General features: G+C 39.7%; 1 protein-coding gene across 2 annotated transcripts in view; it reads left to right on the forward strand.

Annotated features, from left to right (window-relative positions):
• Positions 1 to 20,534, forward strand: part of PALM2AKAP2 (PALM2 and AKAP2 fusion) — a 735,219-nt gene that overhangs the window by 352,661 nt on the left and 362,024 nt on the right. For both annotated transcript variants that reach the window (XM_069238531.1, XM_069238540.1), the window contains exons 4-6: positions 3,135 to 3,249; positions 7,695 to 7,716; positions 10,775 to 10,876. In XM_069238531.1, coding sequence (XP_069094632.1) covers positions 3,135 to 3,249; positions 7,695 to 7,716; positions 10,775 to 10,876 — 239 coding nt within the window. The remainder of the gene's footprint in view (positions 1 to 3,134; positions 3,250 to 7,694; positions 7,717 to 10,774; positions 10,877 to 20,534) is intronic.

Raw genomic sequence — 20,534 nt, forward strand, 5'->3', positions numbered from 1 at the left:
GCCCAGGGGACAAAAGTCCCCTGGGCATGGCCATTGGGCAAGGGGGCATGACTCCTGTCTTTGCTAAGACAGGAGTCATTTCAATGGGGGTTGGGAGTCGAAAAAAATGGCGCAAATCGGGTTGAGGCGAAAAATTTGCCTCAGCCTGACTTGCCCCATTTTTTGGCGCCCAAGCTCCATATTCCCCTACGCCGGCGCTGCCTGGTGTAGGTCATTTCTTTTCACGCACACCAGGCAGCGCCGGCGGCTAACGCCGGCTAACGTCATTGAATAAATACGGCACCCGCATGGCGCTTCAGAATGGCGTTAGCCGGCGCTGATTTTTTTGACGCAAAACTGCGTTAGCGCAGTTTTGCGTCAAAAAGTATAAATATGGCCCTAAATTTCTTTTACATTGGGGCTTAACTATAACAAAGGAAATGTCTTGGAGCTCCAGCAGCTCTGACTGCCCACTAATTTGTGCTTGAGTTAATTTTGAAGGATGCTGGGATTCCTGCAGCCTCAAATGTGCTAACTGAAAAATATAAGATGAAAGTCAACACTCTATTTTATGACAGAAATTAGTGATGTGCCATTGTTTGACCTGTGAATCAGGAAAATAATCTGGGAATGGCAAAACAAATCACAAGACCAGGAATCATTTTATTCTGCTTAGCCATTGAAAACAATTTATTATTTTTTTACTTTATTAAAATGTTTATTTTGGTTTAAAACATTTATAAAATACAAAATATTATTTACATTATAAAACCTGCACCACAGTAGCAAAATAGTTAATTAAGAACTGAAAAACCTGCTTATTAGATTTCAACAAGTCAACCAAGATAATGTGAAATGATGCTCAACTGCAAAAATGTAGTTCATCATTTTTTGGTCTGTCCAAAATTTGAGATATTGGTGCATGCTGAACACAACAGAACTTGAAGTGGTTCACAAGCTTACTTTTCAATAAACATTGCTCCAGTGCTTTCCCTGATCTCTCACTCAGTCACAGCTGCAGGCAAAAGGTACCTTCTTAAACTGCTGTAAGAAATCCATATTTTGATTCTGATAGCAATCTTCAAAAAATGTAAGTTCAGCTTAATTCAAGAAATAAGCTCCAGAGGTACCTCCACTGCAAATGAAACTACCTTTGTGGATACACATTGGGAAGCTGTGGGTGTAGAAAGTAATATTAGGAGGCCTCAAGCTACAAGTCTGTGTCTAAGAAGCACCTGAACAGGTAGATCTTTGAAAAAACCTGACTCCTTGTTTACATGAGCTGATTTCCTTTTTAATTAGCTCATAGATAATGTACTGGATAAGCTAGAAATCTACTGTGATGTGCAGCACTTTGTACACTTTTTTGCTACCTTATCATGGACTCAGGTATGTATTTAAAATCTGAGGTCCACACTGTGCACACTGTTCCTTCACAGAAATTAACAAAGTGGGCACCTGACCTTTTTTGCTTTTTGTTATAATCATTTCTTTAAATGTTTACGTTAATACAAGAGTTTATGTTAAAATCATAGTAAAATACAAATAGGATTACATTAGTTTTCATAATGATTGTTAATCTGTAATCTTCTTAAAATTCAAAGTAAATAAAATTAAATAAAGCATTTCTGACAGAGGAGAAGATGAAAAAAGAAAACATATGAACCCATTTAATTTTAAACCTAAAATGTCGCATTTTTCTTAAAATTCCATTATAAGATATCATCTTTTCAAATTTAGCAAGTGTTAAAAATTCTAAAATCTACTCTTCGGTTTATCAGACAGGAGAAATAGTGCAATACCCTTAAGATTGTCTTTACAAATAACTTTTACATAATAAAGAGCACTTTTGATAAGCACACACTTTGTGCCACATTAACCACACATGATTCTTTAACTTTGTGAAGTAAAGACAGAAAAAGTTTGCCTAACAAAAGTAATGATCAACACAAAGTCTATAAGGCCAAAGACCTCAACACAAAATCTGACTTGGCTTTTTTATTTCAATCTGTCATTTGTCATATTCCACATGTTTTGATACTCTTCAATCTTCAACTCTTTCAAATAAACACAGATCAGGTTGTGTGACAGCTTCATTATGCCCACAAATTACAAAGTATGAAGCCCAAGGGATGCTTAAGATCTCATTAAAATTATACCTGCCCACAAAACTATTAGAATTGTGAAGCAATGGAGGATCAAATTGTGCGAAAGTGTTGAATAGATTATGCAGCCAGAAAATGCAAATTATGGGACACAAAGTGGCACTCTGTGGCAGTTATATTTCACTCTTTTCTCATTTTAACACACAGTAATACTATCTTGCAAAAATGTTGCCCCAATATTACCAATGTATACCTGAGTATAGCAATCATTAGGTGACCAATTAACCTTTCAAAAGGGTCTGCTATTGGTTAGAACCGTGTGGTGCTTTCACAGAGTAACCCTTAATCCATTAACCTACATACAAAATTGTTTTTATTAAACCTCCATATTATTCAGCTGTCAAAGGATTATGTTGCAAGTGTGTTAAATCCATAATTATTCAGAAAGCGTTGTAGCCACATAATCACATTATTCAGGTGACTGCACCTATACATGACAATTTTATTAAACATATTTGCAGATGGTTATAAGTATTCCTGTGATAAAAATCAAATCTTGAGAATGTTCGACATTTTCTGCCTTTGGCATTTTCACTTCAGATGAAAATTCTATGAGCCAATATTTCAATATTTGTGAAAAAGGACTCATAAAATAATTTATTGAGAACAGCATTGATCTCAACGTTTGTTTCAGAATTAAAATATTTATAGATACAAGTTACCAGAACATAATTATTTCCTTGAACCTGTGAATGCACAGGGGACAATCAGTGTTATGGCTTAATTCCCTGTTTGGTGTAGGGCTTACTGAGAAAGGGAGGACAGTGTTTGCTTGGTGCATGCTCCCTTAATGTCATATTGTGTAATCAATTATACAATTAAAGATTAAACATTTACTACCAAAACCATATCAGATCAGGATTTGATCCAGTAGTGGCTAAACCACCATATGCTATTGTTTCATACAAAGTATCACATACTCCTTTGTCTGAAAGACGATTTTTCTGAACTCAGCAAAGAATTCCACTAATTGGCTTTCCTGACTTCTAGGCTGGGAGAGGATATCAAGAAGCTCGAGAGTGAGGAATCTCAAATCTCTGCCAAGGAGAAAATTATCCGACAGAAGCTAAGGGAGACAGAAACATCTTTTGAAGACATTCAAAAGGTAAATATAATGGAAAGGTTTTACTTTAGCAATCACATTTGTTTGTCAAAAAATTATATTTTCTAATTCATTATATGTTTTCCTAGAGAATTAGCTTTTATCTTTCGTTCATTTTTTAAAAGGAATGATTTGTTTTTATTTTCGATATTTTTAGCACTTTGACTAACTCACTAAATAACTATTTTCACTGTTTACAAAAAATCCAAATTGTTCTAAAATTAGAAAAATATACGTCTTTCCAACATTTGGGTCTATTTGCATAAAAATCCTAAAAACTTTCCTTAATAGCTTTAGATAATCATGATTTTAGTACAAAAGTAATAAATATCTATTATAACTTTTTAAACGTTTGGATTGCTTCTGAAAAATGTATAAATACTTTCCCTTTATCTCAAATTCTAACCATTTTAAAATGCAGGCACATATTTTGAACTTGTTCAAGACAATGTCAGCCCTATCAATAACTCCTATTGCTCACAGACAAATTTAATTAAACAATTTTTTTACAGAGCTATCAAGGTTCCTCACTGTTCTCAGTACACGTCTTAGAAAATTGAAAACACCTCATAATGCAACTTTCAACTAATATTATGCATGTAAAAGACTGCACATGTTCAAGAATGAAAAGATTAATGGAAAGTCTTGATTTGGCCTGGAAATAAAAACAATATAACTTTACCATTTTGAGATGGGAAATTTTGTGCATGCTGAGATCACAGGTAGATGTTGAAGCACACAGTGTTTTCCGTAAAACAAACTCCTCAGCCTTCCTACATACACATAGGAATCCAACACCAGCAAATGTCATTCAATGTCTGTGTAGTCACAGGCTACCAGCACTTCCTTGTGAGACCCAACATTCCTCTGTTTGAGCAAACAGTGTTTGAGAGCTAATCCTTCTATCACATTTTGAAAGCAGTGAATACAGGCTGATTCATTGAATTAATTTGACTATTGCTTTCATCAATGATTTATCAGTCACTTTTTCTGTCTCAGGTTTTAGTGGGGTTGTATAAATCAGATGTCGTACTATTAAATTAATCATTTATTGTATTAGAACATGAACTTGCACATGGAAGACTTTTGGGAATTGACCAGCTAATAGTAACATTTGCAGGTAATAGGTCCACAAGTGTTATAGACTACATCTTGACATATATCTCTCAATTAGCAACAATTAGGAATGTTGAAAGTCACAATAGATTACAAACTCATAATAAACACTTGATCTGGGGCTTTTCTCCTAATAATGACCTATAATATAAGTCTAGTGTCGGTCAGGTACTTGTTTCTATTAGTTTACTTCAAATAATCAACAACCCACATGGCCACATACCAGGCTTGACAATATAATATTAAATGTAGTTAAGCTGTAATTTGGCAATGACCTGGAATGTCTATCTATAATTACAGAATTGTTCACAATATTTAGTGGTATTGAGGTATTGAAGATAATTGGATAAGATTCTGGGAAGAATTGTAAAATCCCCTAAAGAATCTAAATGGGCTGCTCAATTCAGCTAGTGTTCACACTCTAGTACGGAAGTGAACAAAGCATTAAATCCTGCCTTTAATATTAGGGGCCTGAATCCCAAATGGCCATACATCTACATCTATGCCGGAAAATGGCTTCAATTTAAGCCTATTAGGTAGCCACAAAAGAATACATGTGAGTCATAAACGGTGTCACCACTGCATTTCTGTACGCCAAGATTGCGTTAAATACACAGTTGCAAACTCCTCACAAAGGGCATAGTGTGTATAGTACAGATCTAAACACCTTCCATGCTGTTCAGATGGGGAAAGTAACCTGACGATAGTTGTCATAGATGTGTGTGGGGATGGGGGGGGCAAGCAGATATGGTCCATATGTTTTGCAAATGTCTAGGTGTAAAAGCCTTCAGTGATGGAATTGGTGTTTTAATAATTGCTGCTATGAAAGTACAGATTGAGATCTCACCTCAAATGATGTTACTTGAAACGAATGACTGGTTAAAGTGCACAAACGGGACAGTTGTATTTCACCTTTTTAGCAATAGAAGTGGCTCGCTAGTGTACAGTGACAGCCTGGCTGAGCCCTGAACCCCCAACAATGCACCAGTGGTTGACGAGGCTTTTATCACTGTATAATGTCGAAATAAATATCTATGACTGCAAAGGCTGGAAAGCAAGGAAACCAGGAGCCTTGATATGGGCACCACTAGCAGAGTGGGTGCAGAGCAAAAGTGGAGCAAAGAAGCTGGGGGGGAGGGGGTCAGGTGGACTGAGCTGGACACTCTCCTCCTCCGTCTCTCTTCTTTTTTTAGATGAACTGGGGGGGGGGAGTTAAGTTTGGAACAATTTAACCTACCTCAAATCAAGGATTGGGAGGATTGTTTTGATATACAATTATTTATGAAAGCTTGTGGGAAAGCGTAAGAGGATTCTGTACTTAATTGTCTTTATTTTGGTGCAATTAATGCTCTGTTGAATTATTGATGTATCATGTATCAAATGTTATGGTTGACTGCTCCAATAAAAACTAATAAAAATAAATAAAAACAAAGGGCATAGGTTGGGTGCATCAGGGCATGTATTTTATTAAATGTTTGTGCATTCCTGGAATGCTGGCATTCACAAACTCTTCTTTGATCTTTTCCTGCTGTGGAAACAGTTGTAATTCCAACAAAGGACTGCCAGTGTGCGCACAGTCCATATTGGGAAATAGCAACTCGAGAAATTGGCACACATCCATCCTTCCCAGGAGCATGACTAAAACGTTGCAACTTGTGCAGCTTTCTTGACTTATTACTGGGAATGTACATGAAATCCTCAAAATCTATTGGTTCAAGTATATGTATGGGTATTGATATGACTATTCTCTGTGAACCAGCCCCCTCCCCCCACTGGTCATTGTTAATGTTCACATTGCAGCTTAATGCTTTGACTAGAAAAAAAAAGTCAATTAATGGAAAAAAGCAGGCATGCTTAGATGAAGTCAGGGATGGCACAAAGGCAGTGTGGGGGTGCAAATACCTCCTTTTCAATAAACCGGTAAATCACGCCTGGAACAAGGATATTGTGAGGCACATCTATGCCTAATTTGTGGACTCCACTTTTGAGCGCAATTATTAGTTATCTTCAGTTGGATTAGATACAATTCTTAGGGACCTAATCAGTGATCAAGCCTTAAAAAAATGAGCCAGTGACACCAGAACTGTGGTGGGTTACCGACATAGGCTTGAAGCTATCAAGTAATGCCTTGACCACTAACATCTTCTGTTAATTTATGTGTATGCCAATAAATACAAACTGTACTTGACATTTGTGTACTGAAAATCTGCATTTGCCAGTTTGAATATGGAACAAAATGTGGTTTATGTCGAATCAAATGTTTGTGGATTCTGAAAAAGTAAATCTATTGAAGTGTGGGAATGTTCATATAGTAGCATCAGTTTGATGTGGAGGTAACAGGAACTAAATAATTTTTTAAGATATCAAAAGGTGTATGTCACAAGGATGTTTAAGGACAATGTTATTTTTCAAGTGGGATTCTAACCATTTGGCAGGACATTCTTTGCTGGATGGATATGACTGCCCAAAAACTGGTAAATGAAGTGTTCCGTTATTATTATAGGCTAATGATGCAGGTTTTATTTAACACACTCTCATGGGACTCTAGAGATTTGTCGGCATGTATTAAATACACAGGCTGTGTGGATCCGAGTATGAATATAAGTATATCGAAGACTATCTATGTACCTAGGAGAATCTTCAAAATGTGAAGAAGGTATGTAGGTTCGATGTAGGTTTGCCAGTTATGGAAAAAAGGTGCAGCCTTTCCATATTATGAAGTCCTTTTCGACAGCCACCTAAAATTGTTTGCCCCTTCTTACGTGGAGTAAAACCCGTAATGTGCAAGAAAATGGTGCATTTGCGCAGGTTCTTGGTAGACCCTGCACTGAAAGTCTTCAAGGAAAATTGATGACACAGCGGTTTACACACATATAAATACATATGTAACCCAGTATATCACCAAATAGATTAATACATTTTTTCTGCAGTGTATTGGATGCACTCAGATCGTTATCTTTGTTTATTATGCATGAAGAACTGGGACGTTTGTACTTTTCTGACTTGATCAGCTGGGCTCCTTTTGTATTGTGTATATACATAGATTAAACAAAACAAAAACAAGGATTGACACAGTCAACAGATAAGGCTTACAACAGAAAGTGCATGGTTGCATCCATCCATTCCATTATTCATCCTTGTAATCAAAACCATGGAAAATCATCCTAAAAATAATCTTCCTGTCTCTGGGCAGGCTCTCAGACCACCACATACAAATAATTTTATTGATGTCAAGCAAACGTACATTTAAAGGCAGAATAGTTACAGTAGTCTTGATGCATTTTCAATAGTCTATAAAAGATTAATGTTTTCTTGTATTTTTCTTATTACAGAGTTTCTCAAATCAAGATGGAGGTGAGTGATCTTTATTGCTTACATAAGTATAATACATTCCGCTACAATGTCTCACCTATCTCGGTATCTCGTTGGGAAACAAGGGACTTTTTTGGAGGCACTACACAAATTCTTCAATCTAAAACATATACACCCAGGCGGTAAGAGGGCTCCAAAACGACTTGCTATTAGGATAGGAGATGTTGCATTGTTTGTGTGGAGTCTTTTCTTCACAAATAGAGTTTCTCCTGGAATGTTCTACCACTTCCATAGTCAATAATCGACAGTATCCTCCCACATAGCTTACAACTACCCTCTTCCAGCTTATTCACTCTTTTTCCTGGAACATGTTCATCCTGTCCTGAAAGCAAAGCTTGACTTTACCCACGGTTTACTTCCCCTTCACCTTCTTCCCAGAATTGACATCATTTAATCCAAGTCACTGGGCAACAAACGTCGTCAATTAATCAAGTGTGTTGCAAAATGAGTTGGGGCGAATGGATACACGTCCTAGTAATGCTTTACAAAATGCGGGCCTAGAGCACATTTCCAGAATATTTTGGTTACAATGTATTATACAGTGTGCACTATACACACACTACAGAAAAGTAGTATTTGAATACCACCCCACAGGAGCGTGCCTGGGAAGAGGTACAGCATTACGAACAGGGCCCATCACATCTCATATTCCAAAGAAAATAACATGATTAGCATGTGTTGGCTAGAGACAATGCCCATTAGAAAACAATTGAAAGGAGGAGAATACTAAATACTAAATTATGAGCCATTAGCATGCCCATTGTGTTACTGTGTCCACAGAACATGGTGGCAGGAATAAAGTGGCATTTCAAAGACTGCCACTGATTTCCCGATATCTCCAGCTTCTCATAAGTCCTTCACCTTGCCTCCCTTTCTTCATTTCTAGAAGACACCACTCTTAGTTACCATATTTTCAGTATTAGCATCCCGTTCCACCTCACTTTGCCCATGTGATAAACAGAACATCAAACAACAAAACCATCTACATGTAATAAAGTTGCTTAAGAGACCTACAGAAACCACAATAAGAAATGTAACGATTAACAAAATTGAGAAGAAAAGCGGTAAATGCAAGATCAGTTCTGGAGCAACGCAAAACTAGGCAGTCACCAAGAGCATCCTAATCATGGGCACCAGAGTCCATCAACAACCCAATATACCCATATCAAGGTTGCTAAATGTTACTTGTAGGGCCATGGAATTTTCCAGATAATTTAGCAGATGCTTGTTTGTTTTCAATGGCACAGAAAAGAAAACAAGGGCAAGGAAATCAGACAAAGGGCCTGATTTAGAGTTTGGCGAACGGGTTACTTCATCACAAATGTGATGGATATTTCTTCCACTGTATTACAAGTTCATTATATCCAACAGCACTTATAATACATCGGATGGGATATCCGTCACGTTTGTGAGGGTGTAACCCATCTGCCGAACTCTAAATGAGACCCAAAGTCAATTAAACCCTGCATTTCACTAGCCAGCGACAATCAAGAGAAAACTTAAATGTCCTGCTGGAGCAGCCTGCATGCCTTCAACCCTCTTCTAAGTCTCCAGTGCTTCCATGTGTCTTCCTCAGGGCCAACCTTTTACACAAACTCGCAATACTGTTGAACTCCATTTCTGAATAAACAATCTCTAAACCCATACCAATCCAGGACCCAAATTAGTTGATGTGTATTTTATGAAAATGTAATTTTCTCCAACAAAAAATATAGTTATAACTTATTGAACTGTCCTACAGCAACAAACATTTCATAATTACTATGAATATTAATAATTATTAGAAATTAAATGTATCATGCTATCATTGCAACAAAGGCTAAACGCAATAAATCTGTGACTCTAGTGAAAGGAACAACCACTTGATAGCAGAATGGGGGGTTTAACTCACCTTCAAATGGCAGCTGACAAGACAACTAGAATAGCATAAGAACATAAGGTCTTTGGGGAATCTGGTCAGTGACTCATTTCTTAGCACACAGTGAACTATCCCTCCACCCCTACGTCGAAATTTTGCATCTCCCTTTATTGTGCTACTACTTCCCGTCTCACTTGGTATCCTTGTCCACCATTAAACCCCTCTCTACTATTAAAACTCCCATCACCTCCCTTCAAGGGCTCCACTCTTACCGCCCCACTTATCGGCTTCTCTCTCAGTGGTCTGGTCTCATCTCCCTCGCCTCTCGGGTGTCAGAAACCTCACTTCATTCCATCAGTCCTTAAGCTTTCCTTCCTCACACTCTATGTACTTAAGTGTCTCTCCCCTTCCTGTTCTCCAGTTGCAGTTCCACCCACCATTTCTCACCTCAACATACATTACCACTTCCTGCTTTTGGCATACCAAGGTTCCCTTTCTCCCCTTATTCTCCTCAGATACCCCCTTCCTTTATACCAATTGCACTAAAGAAGAGCTAATTCACTGCTTCTCTAGTGGGATCTATTGTCCCCAGGTGTCATTCATTGATTCAATGGTCCTTTATGCTTCACTAGAAACTGTTGAATGGTAAGCATTGCTTTTCTGCAAAGATCTCAGGCTGATATAAGTGGCTACTTCTCTAAATGTCTGATAATAACTATGAGCTAAAAAATCCATAATGACCTTCCTTCATATTTATTAATCTCACACCTGAAATTATGAGACCCGGAATATTAATTAAATATCAGTGGTACTATGCTTTATTCCATGTTTCATTTTTTAGGATAGGAGCTTCTACGGGTACTGTTTCTTTAGCCACATTCATAGCTCACAAGACACTCTAATTTTGGAGGGTGGGGAGCAGTCCCCTTCATGAGAACCTAAACCGTCCCTCCCTTTGGACCTTATTTTTATGGTATCACCCTTGCAGATCCATTGTACTACATTCCAGTGTAGATAGAAAACATTGTTTTTCAAAAACCAAAGTAATCATCTTCTGAACTTTGCATTTTCGAAGGTTTGTTCTGAAAGTAATCCTCTGCTGTAGAAGTCAATGAACCCTTTAGGGATGCTTGGTCCCAATGTGCCCACAATATAATGTTATTTCCATCTCTCCTGTCTCAGATGCAGTAAATTACATTTACTCTCAGATCCCTGATCTCCAAGCCCTCTACCCTCGAACAGCAGAGACCACCGCAGGGCAGGACCGGACGTACAGAGCTCCTGGTAAGTGCTGAGGATGCAGGAGCCTGGCCTTCAAAGCTTGGTTGAGGTGTGGAGGCATGCTATGCAAAGAGTGTCAGCTGTACAGTTTTTCATTTCATAAATATGATGTTGCCTTTAATCTCCATTACTCCCTGCTTCATATTCAGCATTAAACTTCTTGCTTGCTTTAGTTTTGGTACAATATGCGTTACATGCAGGTGTGCCTGCTGGTTGATATATTAGCAGCTTTTTATATTGAAAAAGCCTGGGGAGATATGTATGCTATGATGCCTATGCCACAGCAGGACTAGAATGTGCAAATATCATTAAAATGTCTTAAGAGCTGTACAAATTAGCAATAAGCAAAAAAAGATTGGCGAGCCAATCCAGCTCTCTAACAGAGTTTGATGGTGTGGGGCCCCCCAAAATAGCTTGTAAAAATATAGCCAAACTATTAATTCACAGCACAGTTTGCTAAAATCCATATCTACAGACACTCCGAAGAAAATCTCTTCAAAGAGGCATGGTTCAAAACAGTACTCCAGAGTAATATGTATGTATATTTGTGTATATTTATATCCATGTCTTTATAAGAAAGTTATGTCTGCTCCCAAGTAGGTGCTTTGCTGTCCTGCCCTGGAAGCAGCCATGCCCGTCTACCCCACGAATGGTTATTTCTATGTCCCTTACAGAGCGCACAGCCCTGGTTGTCTCGGACCATAGAGCGCTGGTATTCTAGCCATAGTGTGCTGACCGCCATAGCCCTGGACAAATGGAGACCTCCGCTCCCCTTTCCAAAAATCCAACCGAAATGCTGCCTCCCCCACTCCAACACAGGGCTTCTGGGTGGGTGGCGCCCGCCGATCCTATATGGGTGGTTGTAGAGTAGCAGTTGCCCTTGGAAGTTGCCAAAAGGTAACATCTAAAAATAAAACAGGAGATTACATTACCTTAATAAGTAATTAGATGCACAAATACATAAATAAGGAAGGTCATGTTTCCAACTACCTAAAGAGACCTCTTCCCCTAAAAATGTGTTGTTTTTTATATTTCTGCTTGGCGAAGTTCGAGCATCTTAACTGTCTTTTCGTTACAGAATATCTAAAAAAGCAAAATATTACATTTGCACCAAAGGCCCTATTTCCCATTGTAACAAACTACAAATATATATTTTTTTCACAGAGCCAATGTAGTGAGAAAAATAGGTGGGCCCTTTTCAATTATTCTGCAAAACTGAATACTTTGTTGTTGTTTTTCAAACATGCCCATAACCCCTGAATGCAGCAGAGTTCATGTTGACCTGTATTGACCCGGATTACACCGGTCTGGTAACATGTCCTTAGGGGTGTGGCCGTCAGACGCTGGCAGTTTGTTTCACTGCAGGTCCTTAGGTATTCCTGCAGTACCTGCCTTCAGGGTTGAACAACATTCTTCAGAATCGCACCAGATCTAGCAAAGATGAGTGTTGTATTAATCTGCACCCTTTAAGGAGAGCTAAGGTGAGTGTTAGACCCCCTGTAGCTAGTGCAGGCATCGTAATTGAAGTGAGGGTCGTTATTCATACATATTTCATTTGCAAAAAGCATGACAGTGGGGCAGGCAGTAGAAGGGCGTTTTCCCTTGATGCCCTACATATGTGAAGAACTGACATGTATATATTTAATGGGAATCAGTATCTATAGATGAACTAAATCAAAACGAATGCTTTCAGTGCAGTCTCCGTGGAACAACCAGAAAGGTGTTGTGTATTTTAGTCTCTATGTGGTCAGACACGTTTGCTTGTAACAATGGGTGAAAGGTTTACAGGCAGAAAAACAGTGTATTATAATATCTCAGAGTTTTCTCTATAGTCCTCCCAGGAGGTGTTGGTGAAAATACCTCCAGGACCTCAAACAAACTTAGTGGGGATTGATTCATGAAAAATTTGTCAACTTTTAGTCTTAAATGTATGTCTACTTATAGGTGCATATTTACTACTTTTGGTATTCCCATTACTAGTAGAATGTGTGGTTAGCTGCATCAGGAGCCCTTTTCCAAGCGCACTACTTGGAATGTCACGTGATACCTCTCTAGGGGTATTATTCCCACCATGTATAATTCTGCAAAGCGCAGATGTATGCACAGGGGAGACTGAGCCTGCTGTGCTATTGCCCCCCCCCCCCCCACCTTGTGGAAACGTTTTCTCATTGGAAAAGCACGTACTTACTTTCCTCCCAACCCCCTCATCCCAAAACTGGGGTGATCCATTCGACTTCCCATCCTGGAGAGGGAGGTACTCCAGCCTATGGTAAATTTCCATGCATTTGTAGGGTGGGAAAAACACGCCTAATTGTGGCCATTCAAAAATGTACATGGCTAGCTATGCTTTGTATGTCCTACTTCCAACCCCTTGTGTGGGATTTGTACATCACAGCATTTGTCTCCCTTCATGACATAGATTTCCACAATTCTAGAATCATTTACACCTGCCAGGAATCCATTTCTGAATTCCTTGCAGGTGTAAATTAAGTCACTTTCAGCAGTAAATATAGATTGACCGTTGAAAATAGAGTTGTGAATTGCCCTTAGTAAAACTATGCAGTTTTCAGATACTGCACAGTTTACGGTTCAAAATTCATTGGGTGTGGCAAATTGTACTGTCTGCTTGGACCTCAAATGAAAATTGGTGCCTTTGTTTTTTGTTCAGTTTCTACATTTTTATATTGCCTCCCTCATTCTGGAATATACAGATGGGACAGATGCTATTACCTTGTTATTCCGCTATGCCTCCTGAGTGTAGAAATACTAGATAGTAGGAGTCTGTACAGGGGAAGAGCCACAACAACGTAAAATCAGAAGGAATTCATGTCACCTTTTTCAGAAATGGCATATGGTATGGTATTCTCTTTTCTAAAAATAAAGATTACCAACAGACTTTACCCAAGCATAGCAAACTTAAATATTGATATGTCCCTCACGATGTAAAAACAAAAGGTGGTTGGCAGACTTTCCCCTTTTTAATTATCTAATTTTGGCAGAAAATTACCAGATTTATCCTACAATTAGTGAATTTTGTCATTGCAATTTTACTTTGTATTGCAATGTAAGTGTGCACCATTTGTTATCCTATTGTTCATTCCCATGCACTTTTCCTTATTCCCCTTTATTCACCCTAAACATCTTATTTACCTCTTAGGGCCTGCTTCACAACGGTAACTTACACTTTTGGGTATGTTTTCTACTTTTTGTCTATTGACAAAATCTGAGTGTAAATTTCCTCCAAGTTGAAGGGCCGTTTCTTTCTGTGTTATGATGATGCTGGACATATGATCCCGGCCGGTCCTAAACAACATTTGAGGCATGATGGACATTTTTAGTCCTCTCCTGAGAAGAAGACAGAAGTGTGCTGGCTTCCTTGTATTACATCCTCTGTGACTAATGCTGAAACTCAAATGGGAACAGAAGATGGAAACTTTGTAAATACCTCTGCTTTGTTAGTTATGGGTGTCTGTGCAATGTGCAGTGATCAAGATTAGGATTAGGCCGCAAAGAATAATTTTCCTTAGAAACCTACGAAGCCTCCTGAAATGCCCTGTCAGATGAGAGATGCCACACCTAACCTCATACTGGCTGACCTTTGCTCAGGGTAATTTTCGTGTCATGCATTTTTTCTGGTTTTTGCTGAGCCTGAAGTCTGTTCACTTTCTCTTCTTGGAGAATATGACTGTGCCACAGTACTGGAACCTAATACCATTTTCCTTTTGGATATATGCATTTCAGCCAGCAAACAATTTTTATTCCTACTAGGAATTACAGCTGGATGTTAATATATGGATCTTGACTCAGTGTAAAGGACTAGGAGCTGAGAAGGTCTATTGAAAACCCATCTTGACTGCCAAAGAAAATGTTGACTGCGCCCCGCGGCCAAGGTGCCACTATGTACAGAATAATATGTGTGATGGTATAATACGCCATGGTGCGCTTGCTTCCTGAAACTACGAATATGGAAAGTATCAGTTAATGGAATCTCATGTCGAAGATCATTATAGAAGATGAACACTGAATAAAAATCAGTCACCGGGGTAACTGCCAATAAACTTTAGAAAACTTTGACCACACTAGAATCATTAGATTAAAACATCTTTACTTGACAATAGCCTGAACTACCTTATTTTTGAAAGGGTATTCATTTTCCTGTCCCAAATGTTCGCCCACTGAAATTGAGGGCAAATCATTACCAGATGTCCTGTCATGAAATCCTGGAAGGACGGCTTCCATGAAACAGTTATACCTGTGGGAAAGGATATCGTCCCATTGTCACATTTGAATTTAGGCCCGTATTTATACTCCGTTTGCGCCGAATTAGCGTCGTTTTTTTCGACGCAAATTCGGCGCAAAACTAACGCCATATTTATACTTTGGCGTTAGACGCGTCTAGCGCCAAAGTATGGGCAAATAGCGTCATTTTTTTGCGTGAACGCCTTCCTTGCGTTAATGAGATGCAAGGAAGGCGTTCCCATCTAAAAAAATGACGGCGACGCAAATGCGTCGTATTTATACTCCCGGGCAAAAATCACGCCCGGGAGTTGGCGGGTCAAAAAACCCCGCATTTGCGCCACTATTTAACGCCTGGGTCAGGGTAGGCGTTAAGGGGCCTGTGGGCTCAAAATGAGCCCACAAGGTGCCCTCCCCTGCCCCCAGGGACCCCCCCTGCCACCCCTGCCCACCCCAGGAGGACACCCAAGGATGGAGGGACCCACCCCAGGGACATTCAGGTAAGTTCAGGTAAGTATAATTTTTTATATTTTTTAATTTTTTTTGGTGGCATAGGGGGGCCTTATTTGTGCCCCCCTACATGCCACTATGCCCAATGACCATGCCCAGGGGACAGAAGTCCCCTGGGCATGGCCATTGGGCAAGGGGGCATGACTCCTGTGTTTACTAAGACAGGAGTCATTTAAATGGCGTCTGGGCGTCGAAAAAAATGGCGCAAATCGGGTTGAGGCGATTTTTTTGCCTCAACCTGACTTGCCCCATTTTAAGACGCCCTAACGCCATTTTCCCCCTACGCCGGCGCTGCCTGGTCTACGTGGTTTTTTTCCACGCACACCATGCAGCGCCGGTCTGCTAGCGCCGGCTAACGCCATTCCATAAATACGGCGCCCGCATGGCGCTTCAGAATGGCGTTAGACGGCGCTAAATTTTTTGACGCTAAACTGCGTTAGCGCAGTTTAGCGTCAAAAAGTATAAATATGGGCCTTAATGGGCACTTCAAAAGAAGTAGATACTATGGGGGTTATTACAACTTTGGAGGAGGTGTTAATCCGTCCCAAAAGTGACGGTAAAGTGACGGATATACCACCAGCCGTATTACGAGTCCATTATATCCTATGGAACTCGTAATACGGCTGGTGGTATATCCGTCACTTTACCGTCACTTTTGGGACGGATTAACACCTCCTCCAAAGTTGTAATAACCCCCTATATCTGTTATACGCTCTATAAATTCAGCTAAATTAATCATAACAACATGGGTGGTGAGAGACTCATTCAGCAAGCAAAAAGATGATGAACAAAATTAGGTCAGAAAGCAACAATAGGAACATTTTTTTTTCTTTAAATATTTAACACTACAAGGTAGAAAATATTTGGTGAACATGCTTTTCATTTCAATTTGAAGAGTAATCAAAACAGAATAATTGCTCTTCTGTTTCCGTTTTAAAAGAAAGGAAATAATGATAGGGAATTGCAAAATAATCTGGAATAAATGTTTACTGATCAGCTCGCATAACAGTTGTTGTTTACTTTTTTCCTAAAAAGTACATGCATGCATTCTTTTGTCTGGCTATCTCTCTGAGTACCACTGTGTGTTTATATACATCCACTTCTGGTTATGTATTTGGGAGTGTATGTCCCGCATCATCACAGTTCCGTGTCTTTCTGAATCTCGTTTTTGTATGCTCGAGTTTGTATGCCAGTGTATTTCTACTTTCGTGTATTTGTGGTGACCTGTGGGTGCAGCCATTTATGCCATAGCCATCAATTAAGGGCAACCAAGAGTAGTGATCAATACCACTGGCATGCTCTGAGCCCCCCCCTTGACACTAATTGTGCTGTTCCTGGTTTCAGGGCTGTGAACTGCAGCTACCTTCGAATGTTTTTGAGGATTCTTCCTTGAATATGCCTAAATGTATCTCTGAGTTATTTATGCAGTTAAACAGATAACAATGTCCTCAAACGAAGACCTCGAATGATGTTTAGGGTACAAAACATGTTTTTTAGTGAAAAGAATACAACTGAAAAGGTAAATCAGGCTTACAAGGCTATGGCGATTACACTGACCTGAAGGTATCTCATAACATTGCACTGTGAGCCCCAAGAATGAACACTCATGCTTAAATCAACAATAAGACAGGAAACATTTAAACTAAGGTTGTTTAAAGCTAGAATTAAGCAACTAAAGATTTTCAAGGGTGACAGACTTTTCCCATGTGTGAAATTTCCAACATAAAGGGCCTCGTGGAGGCCGGCTGAAGCACTGCCAACAGGCTGGCGGTGCTTCATTTTGTATTCTGACCGAGGCAGTGAAGCCGCGGTCGCCCAGCCGGGTCCGGCGGTTTTCCGCCGGATTTCCCCCGGCTGGGGGAATCCTCCATGGCGGCGCTGCTTGCAGCGCCGCCATGGGGATTCCGACCCCCTTCCCGCCAGCCTGTTTCTGGTGGTTTTCACCACCAGAAACAGGATGGCGGGAACGGGTATCGTGGGGCCCCTGGGGGCCCCTGCACTGCCCATGCCACTTGCATGGGCAGTGCAGGGGCCCCCTAACAGGGCCCCATAAAGATTTTCACTGTCTGCTTAGCAGACAGTGAAAATCGCGACGGGTGCAACTGCACCCGTCGCACCCCTGCAACTCCGCCGGCTCCATTCGGAGCCGGCTTCCTTGTTGCAGGGCCTTTCCCGCTGGGCCGGCGGACACTCTTTTGGCGGTAGCCCGCCGGCCCAGCGGGAAAGCCAGAATGGCATCCGCGGTCTTCTGACCGCGGAGCGGTCTTTTGGCGGTTCCCGCCAGGCGGGGTCAGAATGACCCTCAAAATTTTTTGGTGGCAGATTATTCCCATTAATACATTTTCTGAAGGCTGGTAATCTTCCTCCATCACTTCAAAATGAGGTACATAAGAGGTAGATAGTCTGCTGTGGCAGGCAGATATTGACATCTATCCAATTAACAAACTCCCACAAATGAGGTAATTGCAAGTACTGAGCTTATATTAATTTACTAAATGCAACAGGTGATTGTAGAATACAGATGAAAGAGAAAAAAGACAAATATCTCATAGTTCAGGCTACCAAAAGAATTAACCGTTACCTTTCAATGCACTCTACAATCCTAAAGGCAGAATAAGATAATTTGACTGAGTTGACAACAGTGCAATATATCACCCTTAGATATCTCCTACCTGAGCACATTAGGGCATTTTTTAAATAAATATTTGACGTGACAAGTTCTATTTCAGTAACACACCAATGATTTGTAAAACTTATTGGTTACTCCCATTGTTTCATAAAATCAATAGAAATCATAATCTCAACTATAATATGTAATAATATAGCACTGCACTGATAACGTTGCTTTATGATAGTGTTGTTTTATGTCATCTAAGGCTGGTCACCCTAACTTTGTCATGGTTTTATGTTCTTATATTTCAGTTGCAGCCAAGTGTTGGAGTTGTGTAACTGTGTTTGTGAAGATCTTAGGCCTTGATTATTAGACTATCCTCTAACGGTTGAAATGGCAGTGTGTCCTATGACACTGTAAAGTACAGGTTCCAAAAATACAGAACAGTCACGATTTTAAAAATGTAGTCAAGATTGCAGTTGAAGAAAAAAAGGCAGAATATGTGTGATAACTTTAAAAATTTTATAAGAAAAGATATCTAGCCACTGAGCATTTACATAGTACAGACAAGAGGAAATATCCCATGAAGAGTTTTTATACACTTCCTACTAAAATAACAGGATTTGGTATTAGGACAACAGAAGTTCAGAATGTGGGGACTGGGTCTGTCCACACCATCAGAGACTGACGATCCAATTCCTAGCTAGCTCACAGTGCCTTACCCAAATCCCAACCTCACAGGGGAGGAAGGTAATTATGGCAGCCAAACCAGGACACTCTGACTCCAAAGGAAGTCATGGAAACAAATCTTACCCTTTCATTGTATTACTCATGCATGCCCAAGCTAAACATGCGAGAAACAAGATAGGTTTTCAATACGTTTATCGAAACAGTCATAGTCTTTTATAGAGAGAATGAGCTGTGCTAATTAGGCAGATGAAACAAAGCAAAGTTACCAGCATTATGAACACAGTGACAATAATGAACAGTCCAACCATGGCAAATGATTTCTAGATATTCCAACCTATCACTAACCCTATACTGAGAGCACAGTGGATGTGCCTTCTATCTTTGCCCTGTCTAAGAGGTGAGCCCTAGCCCCCATACCTGGAGTACTAAATCAGGAATCAGCCTGTAGTAGGAATGGCAATCCTTTCAGGAACTGGAAGATTTGCGCCAGCAGAGCTACAAGTCAAAGACAGCATTCGTCCCAGAATGATCACGCCTGGAGTGCCCTTCTCCCTCTTCCGGGTCAGTGCATTGTTTATAGAATCAAAGCCACACTGTGTTAAGGATACAACTCAGATGCAATGAAATGCCTTGGTGTTACAAGTTGTCTCAGAGTGGGCAACACAAGCACTAGGATATCCTGTACTGTGTTACTAGCCCTGAACAAAATGTAGTAATTAAATGTTGAGAAAGGCTAACTAAAATAAGCGGCACATGCAATGTGTTCTTAGAATAAAATCGTACAGCCCAGGTGTGTGAAATGTTACTGCTAAAAGTGATGTCAGCACAAATGCATAAAATGAAAAAATATAAATGAAGATAAAATGAAGATGAAAATTGAGAACCACCATGGGCCCAAGAAGGCACCACAACAGAGTAGAAGTTTTCAAAAATATTAAACTGGAAGCCCCGATGTTGAGCATATTTGTTGTCACAAACCCATCTGTCTAGCGCTCTATAGTTCAATTGTCAAGAGATAGTCATTTAATACCAGTACCAATATCTGTTTTCTCAAGATAATAATTTAATGTTTGCCCTCCATTAAGCATCTCATAGTTTTAATGAGTGTGGGATCTTGACTGTAGCAACTCTATATCCCAGGTAAGATTTTGGTTCATAATAGAAGAAATATTAACTGCAGTGTCATATACGAGTTTTCACAGAGATGGGAAAAAATAAAATATGTCCTTGATCAGCATCAATAGTTGAATATCAAATACAGGGAGTGCAGAATTATTAGGCAAATGAGTATTTTGACCACATCATCCTCTTTATGCATGTTGTCTTACTCCAAGCTGTATAGGCTCGAAAGCCTACTACCAATTAAGCATATTAGGTGATGTGCATCTCTGTAATGAGAAGGGGTGTGGTCTAATGACATCAACACCCTATATCAGGTGTGCATAATTATTAGGCAACTTCCTTTCCTTTGGCAAAATGGGTCAAAAGAAGGACTTGACAGGCTCAGAAAAGTCAAAAATAGTGAGATATCTTGCAGAGGGATGCAGCACTCTTAAAATTGCAAAGCTTCTGAAGCGTGATCATCGAACAATCAAGCGTTTCATTCAAAATAGT

Source organism: Pleurodeles waltl, chromosome 1_2 (genome assembly GCF_031143425.1).
Source record: "Pleurodeles waltl isolate 20211129_DDA chromosome 1_2, aPleWal1.hap1.20221129, whole genome shotgun sequence".
Lineage (NCBI taxonomy): Eukaryota > Metazoa > Chordata > Amphibia > Caudata > Salamandridae > Pleurodeles > Pleurodeles waltl.